General features: G+C 50.7%; 1 protein-coding gene across 1 annotated transcript in view; it reads left to right on the top strand.

Annotated features, from left to right (window-relative positions):
- The window catches only part of LOC142468442 (inter-alpha-trypsin inhibitor heavy chain H3-like), a 14,975-nt gene extending 6,638 nt beyond the window's left edge, over nucleotides 1-8,337 (top strand). The window contains exons 2-8 of the mRNA XM_075575051.1: nucleotides 1,229-1,305; nucleotides 1,557-1,661; nucleotides 2,147-2,309; nucleotides 3,969-4,079; nucleotides 7,507-7,635; nucleotides 7,714-7,830; nucleotides 8,131-8,337. Of these exons, the coding sequence (XP_075431166.1) occupies nucleotides 1,229-1,305; nucleotides 1,557-1,661; nucleotides 2,147-2,309; nucleotides 3,969-4,079; nucleotides 7,507-7,635; nucleotides 7,714-7,830; nucleotides 8,131-8,337 (909 nt within the window). The remainder of the gene's footprint in view (nucleotides 1-1,228; nucleotides 1,306-1,556; nucleotides 1,662-2,146; nucleotides 2,310-3,968; nucleotides 4,080-7,506; nucleotides 7,636-7,713; nucleotides 7,831-8,130) is intronic.
- Nucleotides 8,338-17,773: the final 9,436 nt, after the last annotated feature.

Raw genomic sequence — 17,773 nt, forward strand, 5'->3', positions numbered from 1 at the left:
GTGTCTGTGCTAATTATTGCTGCTAGTCTGCCATTAGTGTGTACTGTATATGTTTTTTAAATTGTTAGTGTGTCCTACTGCTCATTAGTACAATCTTTGCCATTTTTTTCTACTTTGACTCTGGGTCCAGATTCTTGTTTATTATATGTTTTTTCTTTATTTCTGAGGTATTGTGTGACTGCTATATCTAGGGATTCTGCTGGTCTTGTTTCTGTGTGTTCTATATTATTCTAATCCCTCAGCACCACCCGTTTCCCTGTCTTATTGTATTATTGGTTTTCTTGGGGTTTTTTTTACAACTAAGATATTACTATTTATATTTGGGTTCTGGTTTAGCCTTTAGTATATATCGTGTGAGAGACTTCCTTTTGTGTGTTTGATAGATATATATATTGGGTGCCATGAAATGAAAGGTTCAGATCTTTGCTGAATGGGATATCCTGATTGGTTAATCGCACTGTGAAAGGAGCGTTATCGGTTTTTCTTATGTAGCGCTGACAGTGTGTAGCGCAGTACACAGAATTTTGCAGGCTCAAAGGGTTCCTACTCTCAAGAGCTGACAATCAAATTTTTTGGTTTGAGGCACAGGGTGACATTTGGATTTGAAAGTATTATTTTATTTATTGATTTATATAAAATATTTTACCAGCAAGTAATACATTGAGAGTTACCTCTCGTTTTCACGTATGTCCTGGGGAGGACATTGTATGTATTGGGAGTACTGGGGTATTAATGGCACCAAATGCAGTGACATTACCAAGGACCTGCACCTTCAGAGTTGTGATTGGCTCATCTCGCAAGGAGGGGAGCGTTGTGATTGGCTATTCTCACAAGGAGGGGAGTGTTGTGATTGGCTATTCTCACAAGGAGGGGAGCGTTGTGATTGGCTAATCTCACAAGGAGGGGAGCGTTGTGATTGGCTATTCTCACAAGGAGGGGAGCGTTGTGATTGGCTATTCTCACAAGGAGGGGAGCGTTGTGATTGGCTATTCTCACAAGGAGGGGAGCGTTGTGATTGGCTAATCTCACAAGGAGGGGAGTGTTGTGATTGGCTAATCTCACAAGGAGGGGAGTGTTGTGATTGGTGGCCTGCATCGCTGCATGCACAGTGTGCGTTATCTCTCACCCCGGTGTCTTCTCCCCAGATTGATGCGGATGTGGTCCGGATTCACCGCCTTCACGTGGATTCCGTGGTCACCTCGCGCTTTGCCCGTAACGTTATCACCAGCTGGGTCTCCAACCGCGCCAACGTGTCAAAGGAGAGGTGGAGCTGCCCAAAACCGCCTTCATTAGCAACTTCAGCATGTGAGCAGCGTTTAACTCCTCCCCCTGCACCGACCTCCCTCCGCCCACTGCGCTGACGCCCCCATCCACCGCGCTAACTACCACCCGCCCCCTGTGCTAACTTCACCCCATGCTGACTTCCCCCCGCCACCTGCGCTGACATCCCCCCCCCCTCTGTGCTGCACCAATGCACATCCCCTCCCCCACCAATTCCCTGGGCCCTCAGCCCACCTCTAGCACTCACCCCTTGGCTCCTCTCCTCCCTCCTCTAGGACCATTGACGGCAGGACGTATGTTGGGGCGGTGAAAGAGAAGGAGGTCGCCCACAAGGTTTACACCGACGCAGTTTCCCGTGGGCACAGCGCCGGGATCGTGACGTGAGACTCCGCCAGAGATCTACAGCACGTACAGTACTAACCCGCTCTGGATATAGATAATCGGGCTCCACTGGCCCAGGTCTAACCCCTCCAATGCTATGGTGCTATGCACTGTACTGTGTACATATATATGAGCCACCTGTGCTGAAGCAGGGACTGATTGAGCCACCTGTGCTGAAGCAGGGACTGATTGAGCTCCCTGTGCTGAAGCAGGGACTGATTGAGCCACCTGTGCTGAAGCAGGGACTGATTGAGCCACCTGTGTTGAAGCAGGAACTGATTGAGCCACCTGTGTTGAAGCAGGGATATCCTTCAAACCTTGACCTATTGGTGGCCCTTGAGGACTGGAGTTGGCCACCCCCTGGTACAAGGGTATCCCACCCTTTATGAGGCGAACCGGCAGCACTTCAGGCGTCTAGTTTCCGTGGTGTGACCTCTGGTGCTGGAGATTCCCGGATTGACCAGTCCCCTCTCCCACTATGCAGGGCCTCGGGGCGGCTGATGGAGAAGTTTGGGGTGTCGGTGAGTGTGGCCTCCAGAAGCACCGTCACCTTCCAGCTGACGTATGAGGAGTTGCTGAGGAGGAGGCTCGGATATTACCATCTGCTGCTGAAGATACAACCAAGGCAACTGGTAGAAGATTTTCAGGTGTGTCAGTGGGTCCTTAACAACTCGACAAACACAGTCAATTGACCGGTCACCTTCATGACATCATCCCGATACACCTGTCCCTCCATAGGATGTGATCCTGATACACCTGTCCCTCCATAGGATGTGATCCCGATACACCTGTCCCTCCATAGGGCGTAATCCAGATACACCTGTCCCTCCATAGGACGTAATCCAGATACACCGTTCCCTCCATACGACGTGATCCCGATACATCTGTCCCTCCATAGGACGTGATCCTGATACACCTGTCCCGCCATAGGATGTGATCCCGATACACCTGTCCCGTCACACGCCATACTCCCGATATACCTGTCCCTCCATATGCATATGCCATGATCCCAATACACCTGCCCCTCCATATGCCATGATGGCAATACACCTGTCCCTCCATACGACATCGTCCCGATACACCTGTCCCTCCATAGGACGTGATCCCGAAATACCTGTCCCTTCATACGCCATGATCCCGATAAACCTGTCCCTCCATACGCCGTGATCCCGATACACCTGTCCCTCCATACATCATCCCAATACACCTATCCCTCCATACATCATCCCGATACACCTGTCCCTCCATATGACATCATTCCGATACACCTGTCCCTCCATACATCATCCCGATACACCTGTCCCTCCATATAACATCATTCCGATACACCTGTCAATCCATACATCATCCCGATACACCTGTCCCTCCATACATCAACCCGATACACCTATCCCTCCATACGACATCATCCTGATACACCTGTCCCTCCATATGACATCATTCCGATACACCTGTCAATCCATAGGACATGATCCCGCTACACCTGTCCCTCCATAGGATGTTATCCTGAAACACCTGTCCCTTCATATGTCATGATCCCAATACACCTGTTCCTCCATACACGTGATCCTGATACCCCTGTCCCTCCATACGACGTGATCCCGATACACCGATCCCTCCATACAACGTGATCCTGATACACCTGTCCCTCCATATGACATCGTCCCGATACACCTGTCCATCCATACATTATCCTGATACACCTGTCCCTCCATACGGCATTGTCCCGATACACCTGTCCCTCCATACACGTGATCCCGATACACCTGTTCCTCCATACGCCATGATCCCGATACACCTGTTCCTCCATAGACGTGATCCCGATACACCGGTCCCTCCATATGCCATGATCCTGATACACCTGTCCCTCCATAGGACGTGATCCCGATACACCTGTCCCTCCATACAACATGATCCCGATAAAACTGTCCCTCCATACAACATTGTCCCGATATACCTGTCCCTCCATACACGTGTTCCCGATACACCTGTCCCTCCATACGCCATGATCCTGATACACCTGTCCATTGATACAACATCATCCCGATACACCTGTCCTTCCATACGACGACATACCGATACACGTGTCCTTTCATACGACATCCCGATACACCTGTCCTTTCATACGACATGATCCTGATACACCTGTCAGTCCATAGGACATGATCCTGATACACCTGTTTGTATGTTGTGAGACCCTCTCCACCTTTCAATTATGGTCACGCCCATACAGTAAATCCCTCTTCTCACTCCCCATATACACGCCCCTCAAATGAGGCTCTGCATGTCACATGTTGTGTCTTCAGATTGAGGTCCTCATCGCTGAGACTCAGGCCATAAGTTTCCTGGATACTGAGGGGACATTTCTCACCGACGACATGATGCAAATGGTGGAAAAGTCATATTCTGGGACTAGAGTGAGTATTATCAACCAGGGCTGTGAGATTAACCAATCAGAATGCCCCATTCTTAGTGCGAGTAACCAACTGGAATGCCCCCGTGAGATCCCTCAACCAGAATTCCCCGTTCTCAGTGAGATCCACCAACCAGAATCCCCGATCTCAGTGAGATCCTTCAAGCAGAATGCCCAGTTCTCAGTGAGATCCTTCAACCAGAATTCCCCGTTCTCGGTGAGATCCTTCAACCAGAATTCACCGTTCTAAGTGAGATCCTTCAACCAGAATTCCCCGTTCGCAGTGAGATCCTCCTACCAGAATTCCCCGTTCTCAGTGAGATCCTCCAACCAGAATTCCCCGTTCTCAGTGAGATCCTTCAACCAGAATTCCCCATTCTCAGTGAGATCTTCCAACCAGAATTCTCCGTTCTCAGTGAGATCCTTCAACCAGAATTCCCCATTCTCTGTGAGATCCTCCAACCAGAATACCCTGTTCTCAGTGAGATCCTTCAACCAGAATTCCCCGTTCTCAGTGAGATCCTCCAACCAGAATGCCCCTGTAGGAGGATGCGCGCAGAGGTATGCAAGGGAGACTTGTTAAGGTGAAATTAAATAAGGCTTTTATTGCGCCTGCTTCTTTAACATAAGAAAATCATCCACATTCAAATCAGGGGTCAAACAAAGCTTCTGTTCACTTGGGAGTATGTCTAGTGAAACCTATGCAGTCCACAACTCCCTTTAGATTAGCATGTCTCCCAGCCCCAAATATATATTGATATGTGCAGATATAAAGTCTTATAAAGGAAAGTCTTATCTGATTTCTTGTAGTTAGAGGAAAAGTCTTCTCTGTTACTGGGTTGTTGCCTTTTTCCTCAGGCGATATCAGGATTCAAAACCAGAGACATAACATAAAACACAGACAAAGCTCAGTGCACATCCAGAAAAACTTATATACGGTACAGTGCCTAAATATACATGTATAAATAACTAATAAATAAAATGGTCTTTTAGTTTAACATTTTGGCCAAATTGTTGTAAGCCCTTGAGCCAAACTTCACGGCAGACCACGTTCAAGGGTCCCTACACTAATATAAATTCTTAATAACCTGTGCATTGCCAGGAAGAATGATTTATAATAAATCTGTCAATATAAGTTGGAAAAGTTCTAAGTCTGATTGAAGCTTTTATTGACCTGTACATTACCAGGAAAAGCACTCTGTAATAGATTTGTCACAATCAGGCAAGTTCCCCTGATAGTTGGAGATGCCATGGAGTGAGCTTTTAACCATTTAAATGTGGGAGGGAGTGAGCTTCAATTGGATAGGAGGTTGCCACCCTCCAAAACAGCCAAGACTAGCTGCACAAGAATTATAAAACATACAGAACACCTACAAGCTCAAATTGAACCCCCAAAATACCCACAACATATATATATGGCTCAAGGGCTTACAACAATTTGGCCAAAATGTTAAACTAAAAGACCATTTTATTTATTAGTTATTTATATATGTATATTTAGGCACTGTACCGTATATAAGTTTTTCTGGATGTGCACTGAGCTTTGTCTGTGTTTTATGTTATGTCTCTGGTTTTAAATTATATTGCCATGCTCAGTAGCACTCCTCTGTGAAACTTATATGCTTATATATATGTTGTGGGTATTTTGGGGGTTCAATTTGAGCTTGTAGGTGTTCTGTATGTTTGATATCAGGATTCAGGTTCAGAAGTGTTTTCCCCTGTGTCTTGCAAGCAGCTCTGCTGTTTCTTCTGGCAGGCATCTGTCCCCATGGTCAGTCTCACAAGTTGTGAGACTCAGGAACAATCTCCCTTCCTGTCTCAAAGCAAGGTTTTTCTAAGGAATCTAATCAGCCAGGTGGTGTTGGTTAATTGACTAGCAGCAATTAACCACCACACTGCTGGATTAGAGGCACATTTCCTGAACAGGGATAACTCCCCTGTTACAGCCCCGTTCTCTGAGAGATCCTCCAACCAGAATGTCCCGTTCTCACTCAAATCCTCCAACTAGAATGCCCCTTTCTCTGTGAGATCCTCCAACTAGAATGCCCCTTTCTCTGTGAGATCCTCCAACTAGAATGCCCTGTTCTCAGTGAGATCCATCAACCAGAGTTTCCCATTCTCAGTGAGATCCTCCAGATAGAATTCCCTGTTCTCAGTGAGAGCCTTCAACCAGAATGCCTGATTCTCAGTGAGATCCTCCAACCAGAATACCCCGTTCTCAGTTAGATTACCCATCCAAAATCCTCCTTTCACTGTGAAATGAACCAATCAGAATGTTCCACTTGACCTGATTTCCCAGTCACTGTGGCCTCATTACACAACCAGAGACTTGTGATGCATAGAATGTTCATAGGTAAGGACTCCGATTGGTTGAGGCCATTGTTATAGATACACTGACCCCCTTCCTCCCACCTACTCTTTCTCAGAATGTACAATTCTTCAGATCACGTGGGGGGAGAAAATGTTCCACGTTCAGGAGTGTATTTCCAATCAGAATTTCCTTCCCGATGAGCCAACCACTGATGGCAGCTTCAGAGGAATGTCCCATACCCGCCACCATGTGGAATATAAAATGCATCCTCCACTAACCTGCATTGGACTGAGGGAACGTTCTTCAGGGAGAAAGTGGGAACCTGGTGCATCATTCAGCACATTCAGATGGGTGTCCCTGTTCAGCCATGTATTTTTTTTTTTAACTTGTATTTTATTTTTTTGGTTCTTCAAATTATAAATGGGGAGGGGGGTGGGTGTGAAGGGGGTGCAGAAAACAGAAAAGGGGAAGGAGGTGGGGGCGGGGGGATCATATCCATTAAGTCTCCAATCGGAAAGCATACAAAATAACATTCAATATTGTTACTTTCTTAACATTTGTTAGATCAAGTTCCACCTGTTAGGAGCTGCATTCATATGTTAGATTTAGTTTTGTTCCCTGTAGGTCTCCCTTGGGTGCCATATCGTCAGGAATCTGTTGTATCTGTCTTGGATTAGGCTGGAGAGTTTTCCCATAGTCATTATATAGTTTAATTTGTGTATGACTACTGTGAGGGTCGGGTGTCCGTTGGCTTCCAGTGTCTCACAGTAGCTGCTTTGGCTGCCGATAGCATTTGTGTTATGAAACGTTCAATGTTCCCTTCCGGGCCTTCCCCCGGCCTTTGTATTAGCAGTGTTTCCATATTCCTTGGTAGATCTAAACCCGTAACTTGTTTTTACTAGCTTCCTAACCTTTCCCCCAGAATAAAATAATCTCAGGGTGTGACCACCAGATACGTGTGAATGGGCCTATTTGGCCACATTTACGCCAATTTAGGGGGGAGGTTGTTGGGAAAAATGAGTGAAGGAGGGCAGGTGTATAATACCACCTATGTAGGGTTTTGAGGTTCATTTCTCTAACTGCCCTGTCCAGCCATTCCGAATGACTTTATTTGTTACAGGGACGTGTGTTATTTAAGCCGCCTCTGGCTGCCCAGCGGCCCTGCTCTGGCTGCACGGCCACGCTATTGAATGGAGAATTCACCGTGAAATATGACGTTGACCGATCAAGTTATGCGAGCGACATCCAGGTAGTAACAGAATTAAGGTCGGTTGACACTTTTACCGCCAGACTGCCGGTCCCTGATTGCATCTATCCCCTCTTGCAGATTGTGAATGGCTACTTTGTGCATTTTTTTGCACCTGCGAATTTGCCCCAAATCCCCAAGAGAGTTGTGTTTGTCATAGACGTGAGCCGGTCCATGCGTGGACGGAAGATCCAGCAGGTAACTCAGAAAGTTCCATTGTACAACCTCTGCCTGACCCTGTCCCTGATACTCTGCAGTCAGGAGGTCATCCCAGATTAGATATAATAAACCCAGGACTGCCTGACCCTGTCCCTGATACTCTGCAGTCAGGAGGTCATCCCAGATTAGATATAATAAACCCAGGACTGTCTGACCCTGTCCCTGATAACACGGGACAATTTTATCATAGACATTTGAATGGAACATATTTTACCTTCCTTGCTGGATTTGAACCTTCAATCCTTCGCATGTTCTCTCTCTTTCCCTCTTCCTCCCCAGACCAGAGAAGCCCTGGGGAGGATCGTCGATGACCTTCATAGAGACGACTACTTCAATGTCATCACCTTCAGTTCCAACGTCGCATCCTGGAAGAAATCTCTGGTCTGGGCCAACAGTGCGAATGTAGAGAACGCTAAACAGTACATTGCTAAGATGGAGACCAGTGGAGGTAACTGGGGGACTCTGGGGATGCAGGTTGAGAAGTAGGGGTACTCTGGGGATGCAGGTTGAGAAGTAGGGGTACTCTGGGGATGCAGGTTGAGTAGTAGGGGTACTCTGGGGATGCAGGTTGAGAAGTAGGGGTACTCTGGGGATGCAGGTTGAGAAGTAGGGGTACTCTGGGAATGCAGGTTGAGATGTAGGGGTACTCTGGGGATGCAGGTTGAGAAGTAGGGGTACTCTGGGGATGCAGGTTGAGAAGTAGGGATACTCTGGGGATGCAGGTTGAGAAGTAGGGGTACTCTGGGGATGCAGGTTGAGAAGTAGGGGTACTCTGGGGATGCAGGTTGAGAAGTAGGCGTACTCTGGGGATGCAGGTTGAGAAGTAGGGGTACTCTGGTAATGCAGGTTGAGTAGTAGGGGTACTCTGGGGATGCAGGTTGAGAAGTAGGGGTACTCTGGGGATGCAGGTTGAGAAGTAGGGGTACTCTGGGGATGCAGGTTGAGAAGTAGGGGTACTCTGGGGTTGCAGGTTGAGAAGTAGGGGTACTTTGGGTCTGCAGGTTGAGAAGTAGGGGTACTCTGGTGATGAAGGTTGAGATGTAGGGGTACTCTGGGGTTGCAGGTTGAGATGTAGGGGTACTCTGGGGTTGCAGGTTGAGATGTAGGGGTACCCTGGGGTTGCAGGTTGAGATGTAGGGGTACTCTGGGAATGCAGGTTGAGAAGTAGGGGTACTCTGGGGATGCAGGTTGAGAAGTAGGGGTACTCTGGGGATGCAGGTTGAGAAGTAGGGGTACTCTGGGGATGCAGGTTGAGAAGTAGGGGTACTCTGGGGATGCAGGTTGAGAAGCAGGGGTACTCTGGGGATGCAGGTTGAGTAGTAGGGGTACTCTGGGGATGCAGGTTGAATAGTAGGGGTACTTTGGGGATGCAGGTTGAGAAGTAGGGGTACTCTGGGGATGCAGGTTGAGAAGTAGGGGTACTCTGGGGATGCTGGTTGAGAAGTAGGGGTACCCTGGGGTTGCAGGTTGAGAAGTAGGGGTACTCTGGGGATGCAGGTTGAGAAGTAGGGGTACTCTGGGGATGCAGGTTGAGTAGTAGGGGTACTCTGGGGTTGCAGGTTGAGAAGTAGGGGTACTCTGGGGATGCAGGTTGAGAAGTAGGGGTACTCTGGGGATGCAGGTTGAGAAGTAGGGGTACTCTGGGGATGCAGTTTGAGAAGTAGGGGTACTCTGGGAATGCAGGTTGAGAAGTAGGGGTACTCTGGGGATGCAGGTTGAGAAGTAGGGGTACTCTGGGGATGCAGGTTGAGAAGTAGGGGTACTCTGGGGATGCAGGTTGAGAAGTAGGGGTACTCTGGGGATGCAGGTTGAGAAGTAGGGGTACTATGGGGATGCAGGTTGAATAGTAGGGGTACTTTGGGGATGCAGGTTGAGAAGTAGGGGTACTCTGGGGATGCAGGTTGAGAAGTAGGGGTACTCTGGGGATGCATGTTGAGAAGTAGGGGTACTCTGGGGTTGCAGGTTGAGAAGTAGGGGTACTCTGGGAATGCAGGTTGAGAAGTAGGGGTACTTTGGGGATGTAGGTTGAGAAGTAGGGGTACTCTGGGGATGCAGGTTGAGAAGTAGGGGTACTCTGGGGATGCAGGTTGAGAAGTAGGGGTACTCTGCGGATGCAGGTTGAAAAGTAGGGGTACTCTGGGGATGCAGGTTGAATAGTAGGGGTACTTTGGGGATGCAGGTTGAGAAGTAGGGGTACTCTGGGGATGCAGGTTGAGAAGTAGGGGTACTCTGGGGATGCAGGTTGAGAAGTAGGGGTACTCTGGGGACGCAGGTTGAGAAGTAGGGGTACTTTGGGGTTGCAGGTTGAGAAGTAGGGGTACCCTGGGGTTGCAGGTTGAGATGTAGGGGTACCCTGGGGTTGCAGGTTGAGAAGTAGGGGTACTCTAGGGATGCAGGTTGAGAAGTAGGGGTACTCTGGGGAAGCGGGTTGAGAAATAGGGGTACTCTGGGGTTGCAGGTTGAGTAGTAGGGGTACTCTGGGGATGCAGGTTGAGAAGTAGGGGTACTCTGGGGAAGCGGGTTGAGAAATAGGGGTACTCTGGGGTTGCAGGTTGAGTAGTAGGGGTACTCTGGGGATGCAGGTTGAGAAGTAGAGGTACTCTGGGGTTGCAGGTTGAGTAGTAGGGGTACTCTGGGGATGCAGGTTGAGAAGTAGAGGTACTCTGGGTTTGCAGGTTGAGAAGTAGAGGTACTCTGGGGTTGCAGGTTGAGTAGTAGGGTTACTCTGGGGATGCAGGTTGAGAAGTAGGGGTACTCTGGGGATGCAGGTTGAGAAGTAGGGGTACTCTGGGGTTGCAGGTTGAGTAGTAGGGGTACTCTGGGGATGCAGGTTGAGAAGTAGGGGTACTCTGGGGATGCAGGTTGAGAAGTAGGGGTACTCTGGGGAAGCGGGTTGAGAAATAGGGGTACTCTGGGGTTGCAGGTTGAGTAGTAGGGGTACTCTGGGGATGCAGGTTGAGAAGTAGGGGTACTCTGGGGAAGCGGGTTGAGAAATAGGGGTACTCTGGGGTTGCAGGTTGAGTAGTAAGGGTACTCTGGGGATGCAGGTTGAGAAGTAGAGGTACTCTGGGGTTGCAGGTTGAGTAGTAGGGGTACTCTGGGGATGCAGGTTGAGAAGTAGAGGTACTCTGGGTTTGCAGGTTGAGAAGTAGAGGTACTCTGGGGTTGCAGGTTGAGTAGTAGGGGTACTCTGGGGATGCAGGTTGAGAAGTAGGGGTACTCTGGGGATGCAGGTTGAGAAGTAGGGGTACTCTGGGGTTGCAGGTTGAGTAGTAGGGGTACTCTGGGGATGCAGGTTGAGAAGTAGGGGTACTCTGGGGATGCAGGTTGAGAAGTAGGGGTACTCTGGGGATGCAGGTTGAGAAATAGGGGTACCCTGGGGTTGCAGGTTGAGAAGTAGGGGTACTCTGGGTCTGCAGGTTGAGAAGTAGGGGTACCCTGGGGTTGCAGGTTGAGTAGTAGGGGTACTCTGGGGTTGCAGGTTGAGAAGTAGGGGTACTCTGGGGATGCAGGTTGAGTAGTAGGGGTACCCTGGGGTTGCAGGTTGAGAATTAGGGGTACTCTGGGAATGCAGGTTGAGAAGTAGGGGTACTCTGGGGATGCAGTTTGAGAAGTAGGGGTACTCTGGGGATGCAGGTTGAGAAGTAGGGGTACTCTGGGGTTGCAGGTTGAGAAGTAGGGGTACCCTGGGGTTGCAGGTTGAGTAGTAGAGGTACTCTGGGGATGCAGGTTGAGAAGTAGGGGTACTCTGGGGATGCAGGTTGAGAAGTAGGGGTACTCTGGGGAGGCAGGTTGAGTAGTAGGGGTACTCTGGGGTTGCAGGTTGAGAAGTAGGGGTACTCTGGGGATGCAGGTTGAGAAGTAGGGGTACTCTGGGGATGCAGGTTGAGAAGTAGGGGTACTCTGGGTATGCAGGTTGAGATGTAGGGGTACTCTGGGAATGCAGGTTGAGAAGTAGGGGTACTATGGGGATGCAGGTTGAATAGTAGGGGTACTTTGGGGATGCAGGTTGAGAAGTAGGGGTACTCTGGGGATGCAGGTTGAGAAGTAGGGGTACTCTGGGGATGCAGGTTGAGAAGTAGGGGTACTCTGGGGTTGCAGGTTGAGAAGTAGGGGTACTCTGGGAATGCAGGTTGAGAAGTAGGGGTACTCTGGGGATGCAGGTTGAGAAGTAGGGGTACTCTGGGGATGCAGGTTGAGAAGTAGGGGTACTCTGGGGATGCAGGTTGAGAAGTAGGGGTACTCTGGGGATGCAGGTTGAGAAGTAGGGGTACTCTGGGGATGCAGGTTGAATAGTAGGGGTACTTTGGGGATGCAGGTTGAGAAGTAGGGGTACTCTGGGGATGCAGGTTGAGAAGTAGGGGTACTCTGGGTATGCAGGTTGAGAAGTAGGGGTACTTTGGGGTTGCAGGTTGAGAAGTAGGGGTACCCTGGGGTTGCAGGTTGAGATGTAGGGGTACCCTGGGGTTGCAGGTTGAGAAGTAGGGGTACTCTAGGGATGCAGGTTGAGAAGTAGGGGTACTCTGGGGAAGCGGGTTGAGAAATAGGGGTACTCTGGGGTTGCAGGTTGAGTAGTAGGGGTACTCTGGGGATGCAGGTTGAGAAGTAGGGTTACTCTGGGGAAGCGGGTTGAGAAATAGGGGTACTCTGGGGTTGCAGGTTGAGTAGTAGGGGTACTCTGGGGATGCAGGTTGAGAAGTAGAGGCACTCTGGGGTTGCAGGTTGAGTAGTAGGGGTACTCTGGGGATGCAGGTTGAGAAGTAGAGGTACTCTGGGTTTGCAGGTTGAGAAGTAGAGGTACTCTGGGGTTGCAGGTTGAGTAGTCGGGGTACTCTGGGGATGCAGGTTGAGAAGTAGGGGTACTCTGGGGATGCAGGTTGAGAAGTAGGGGTACTCTGGGGATGCAGGTTGAGTAGTAGGGGTACTCTGGGGATGCAGGTTGAATAGTAGGGGTACTTTGGGGATGCAGGTTGAGAAGTAGGGGTACTCTGGGGATGCAGGTTGAGAAGTAGGGGTACTCTGGGGATGCAGGTTGAGAAGTAGGGGTACTCTGGGGATGCAGGTTGAGTAGTAGGGGTAATCTGGGGTTGCAGGTTGAGAAGTAGGGGTACTCTGGGGATGCAGGTTGAGAAGTAGGGGTACTCTGGGGATGCAGGTTGAGAAGTAGGGGTACTCTGGGTATGCAGGTTGAGAAGTAGGGGTACTCTGGGGATGCAGGTTGAGAAGTAGGGGTACTCTGGGGATGCAGGTTGAGAAGTAGGGGTACTCTGGGGATGCAGGTTGAGAAGTAGGGGTACTCTGGGGATGCAGGTTGAGAAGTAGGGGTACTATGGGGATGCAGGTTGAATAGTAGGGGTACTTTGGGGATGCAGGTTGAGAAGTAGGGGTACTCTGGGGATGCAGGTTGAGAAGTAGGGGTACTCTGGGGATGCAGGTTGAGAAGTAGGGGTACTCTGGGGTTGCAGGTTGAGAAGTAGGGGTACTCTGGGAATGCAGGTTGAGAAGTAGGGTACTCTGGGGATGCAGGTTGAGAAGTAGGGGTACTCTGGGGATGCAGGTTGAGAAGTAGGGGTACTCTGGGGATGCAGGTTGAGAAGTAGGGGTACTCTGGGGATGCAGGTTGAGAAGTAGGGGTACTCTGTGGATGCAGGTTGAATAGTAGGGTACTTTGGGGATGCAGGTTGAGAAGTAGGGGTACTCTGGGGATGCAGGTTGAGAAGTAGGGGTACTCTGGGGATGCAGGTTGAGAAGTAGGGGTACTCTGGGGATGCAGGTTGAGAAGTAGGAGTACTTTGGGGTTGCAGGTTGAGAAGTAGGGGTACCCTGGGGTTGCAGGTTGAGATGTAGGGGTACCCTGGGGTTGCAGGTTGAGAAGTAGGGGTACTCTAGGGATGCAGGTTGAGAAGTAGGGGTACTCTGGGGAAGCGGGTTGAGAAATAGGGGTACTCTGGCGTTGCAGGTTGAGTAGTAGGGGTACTCTGGGGATGCAGGTTGAGAAGTAGGGGTACTCTGGGGAAGCGGGTTGAGAAATAGGGGTACTCTGGGGTTGCAGGTTGAGTAGTAGGGGTACTCTGGGGATGCAGGTTGAGAAGTAGAGGTTCTCTGGGGTTGCAGGTTGAGATGTAGGGGTACTCTGGGAATGCAGGTTGAGAAGTAGGGGTACTCTGGGGATGCACGTTGAGAAGTAGGGGTACTCTGGGGATGCAGGTTGAATAGTAGGGGTACTTTGGGGATGCAGGTTGAGAAGTAGGGGTACTCTGGGGATGCAGGTTGAGAAGTAGGGGTACTCTGGGGATGCAGGTTGAGAAGTAGGGGTACTTTGGGGTTGCAGGTTGAGAAGTAGGGGTACCCTGGGGTTGCAGGTTGAGATGTAGGGGTACCCTGGGGTTGCAGGTTGAGAAGTAGGGGTACTCTAGGGATGCAGGTTGAGAAGTAGGGGTACTCTGGGGAAGCGGGTTGAGAAATAGGGGTACTCTGGGGTTGCAGGTTGAGTAGTAGGGGTACTCTGGGGATGCAGGTTGAGAAGTAGGGTTACTCTGGGGAAGCGGGTTGAGAAATAGGGGTACTCTGGGGTTGCAGGTTGGGTAGTAGGGGTACTCTGGGGATGCAGGTTGAGAAGTAGAGGCACTCTGGGGTTGCAGGTTGAGTAGTAGGGGTACTCTGGGGATGCAGGTTGAGAAGTAGAGGTACTCTGGGTTTGCAGGTTGAGAAGTAGAGGTACTCTGGGGTTGCAGGTTGAGTAGTCGGGGTACTCTGGGGATGCAGGTTGAGAAGTAGGGGTACTCTGGGGATGCAGGTTGAGAAGTAGGTGTACTCTGGGGATGCAGGTTGAGTAGTAGGGGTACTCTGGGGATGCAGGTTGAATAGTAGGGGTACTTTGGGGGTGCAGGTTGAGAAGTAGGGGTACTCTGGGGATGCAGGTTGAGAAGTAGGGGTACTCTGGGGATGCAGGTTGAGAAGTAGGGGTACTCTGGGGATGCAGGTTGAGTAGTAGGGGTAATCTGGGGTTGCAGGTTGAGAAGTAGGGGTACTCTGGGGATGCAGGTTGAGAAGTAGGGGTACTCTGGGGATGCAGGTTGAGAAGTAGGGGTACTCTGGGAATGCAGGTTGAGAAGTAGGGGTACTCTGGGGATGCAGGTTGAGAAGTAGGGGTACTCTGGGGATGCAGGTTGAGAAGTAGGGGTACTCTGGGGATGCAGGTTGAGAAGTAGGGGTACTCTGGGGATGCAGGTTGAGAAGTAGGGGTACTATGGGGATGCAGGTTGAATAGTAGGGGTACTTTGGGGATGCAGGTTGAGAAGTAGGGGTACTCTGGGGATGCAGGTTGAGAAGTAGGGGTACTCTGGGGATGCAGGTTGAGAAGTAGGGGTACTCTGGGGTTGCAGGTTGAGAAGTAGGGGTACTCTGGGAATGCAGGTTGAGAAGTAGGGTACTCTGGGGATGCAGGTTGAGAAGTAGGGGTACTCTGGGGATGCAGGTTGAGAAGTAGGGGTACTCTGGGGATGCAGGTTGAGAAGTAGGGGTACTCTGGGGATGCAGGTTGAGAAGTAGGGGTACTCTGTGGATGCAGGTTGAATAGTAGGGTACTTTGGGGATGCAGGTTGAGAAGTAGGGGTACTCTGGGGATGCAGGTTGAGAAGTAGGGGTACTCTGGGGATGCAGGTTGAGAAGTAGGGGTACTCTGGGGATGCAGGTTGAGAAGTAGGAGTACTTTGGGGTTGCAGGTTGAGAAGTAGGGGTACCCTGGGGTTGCAGGTTGAGATGTAGGGGTACCCTGGGGTTGCAGGTTGAGAAGTAGGGGTACTCTAGGGATGCAGGTTGAGAAGTAGGGGTACTCTGGGGAAGCGGGTTGAGAAATAGGGGTACTCTGGCGTTGCAGGTTGAGTAGTAGGGGTACTCTGGGGATGCAGGTTGAGAAGTAGGGGTACTCTGGGGAAGCGGGTTGAGAAATAGGGGTACTCTGGGGTTGCAGGTTGAGTAGTAGGGGTACTCTGGGGATGCAGGTTGAGAAGTAGAGGTTCTCTGGGGTTGCAGGTTGAGTAGTAGGGGTACTCTGGGGATGCAGGTTGAGAAGTAGAGGTACTCTGGGTTTGCAGGTTGAGAAGTAGAGGTACTCTGGGGTTGCAGGTTGAGTAGTAGGGGTACTCTGGGGATGCAGGTTGAGAAGTAGGGGTACTCTGGGGATGCAGGTTGAGAAGTAGGGGTACTCTGGGGTTGCAGGTTGAGTAGTAGGGGTACTCTGGGGATGCAGGTTGAGAAGTAGGGGTACTCTGGGGATGCAGGTTGAGAAGTAGGGGTACTCTGGGGATGCAGGTTGAGAAGTAGGGGTACTCTGGGGATGCAGGTTGAGAAGTAGGGGTACTCTGGGGATGCAGGTTGAGAAATAGGGGTTCCCTGGGGTTGCAGGTTGAGAAGTAGGGGTACTCTGGGTCTGCAGGTTGAGAAGTAGGGGTACCCTGGGGTTGCAGGTTGAGTAGTAGGGGTACTCTGGGGTTGCAGGTTGAGAAGTAGGGGTACTCTGGGGATGCAGGTTGAGTAGTAGGGGTACCCTGGGGTTGCAGGTTGATAATTAGGGGTACTCTGGGAATGCAGGTTGAGAAGTAGGGGTACTCTGGGGATGCAGGTTGAGAAGTAGGGGTACTCGGGATGCAGGTTGAGAAGTAGGGGTACCCTGGGGTTGCAGGTTGAGATGTAGGGGTACCCTGGGGTTGCAGGTTGAGAAGTAGGGGTACTCTAGGGATGCAGGTTGAGAAGTAGGGGTACTCTGGGGAAGCGGGTTGAGAAATAGGGGTACTCTGGGGTTGCAGGTTGAGTAGTAGGGGTACTCTGGGGATGCAGGTTGAGAAGTAGGGTTACTCTGGGGAAGCGGGTTGAGAAATAGGGGTACTCTGGGGTTGCAGGTTGAGTAGTAGGGGTACTCTGGGGATGCAGGTTGAGAAGTAGAGGCACTCTGGGGTTGCAGGTTGAGTAGTAGGGGTACTCTGGGGATGCAGGTTGAGAAGTAGAGGTACTCTGGGTTTGCAGGTTGAGAAGTAGAGGTACTCTGGGGTTGCAGGTTGAGTAGTCGGGGTACTCTGGGGATGCAGGTTGAGAAGTAGGGGTACTCTGGGGATGCAGGTTGAGAAGTAGGGGTACTCTGGGGATGCAGGTTGAGTAGTAGGGGTACTCTGGGGATGCAGGTTGAATAGTAGGGGTACTTTGGGGATGCAGGTTGAGAAGTAGGGGTACTCTGGGGATGCAGGTTGAGAAGTAGGGGTACTCTGGGGATGCAGGTTGAGAAGTAGGGGTACTCTGGGGATGCAGGTTGAGTAGTAGGGGTAATCTGGGGTTGCAGGTTGAGAAGTAGGGGTACTCTGGGGATGCAGGTTGAGAAGTAGGGGTACTCTGGGGATGCAGGTTGAGAAGTAGGGGTACTCTGGGTATGCAGGTTGAGAAGTAGGGGTACTCTGGGGATGCAGGTTGAGAAGTAGGGGTACTCTGGGGATGCAGGTTGAGAAGTAGGGGTACTCTGGGGATGCAGGTTGAGAAGTAGGGGTACTCTGGGGATGCAGGTTGAGAAGTAGGGGTACTATGGGGATGCAGGTTGAATAGTAGGGGTACTTTGGGGATGCAGGTTGAGAAGTAGGGGTACTCTGGGGATGCAGGTTGAGAAGTAGGGGTACTCTGGGGATGCAGGTTGAGAAGTAGGGGTACTCTGGGGTTGCAGGTTGAGAAGTAGGGGTACTCTGGGAATGCAGGTTGAGAAGTAGGGTACTCTGGGGATGCAGGTTGAGAAGTAGGGGTACTCTGGGGATGCAGGTTGAGAAGTAGGGGTACTCTGGGGATGCAGGTTGAGAAGTAGGGGTACTCTGGGGATGCAGGTTGAGAAGTAGGGGTACTCTGTGGATGCAGGTTGAATAGTAGGGTACTTTGGGGATGCAGG

Source organism: Ascaphus truei, chromosome 17 (genome assembly GCF_040206685.1).
Source record: "Ascaphus truei isolate aAscTru1 chromosome 17, aAscTru1.hap1, whole genome shotgun sequence".
In the NCBI taxonomy this organism is placed as follows: Eukaryota; Metazoa; Chordata; class Amphibia; order Anura; family Ascaphidae; genus Ascaphus; species Ascaphus truei.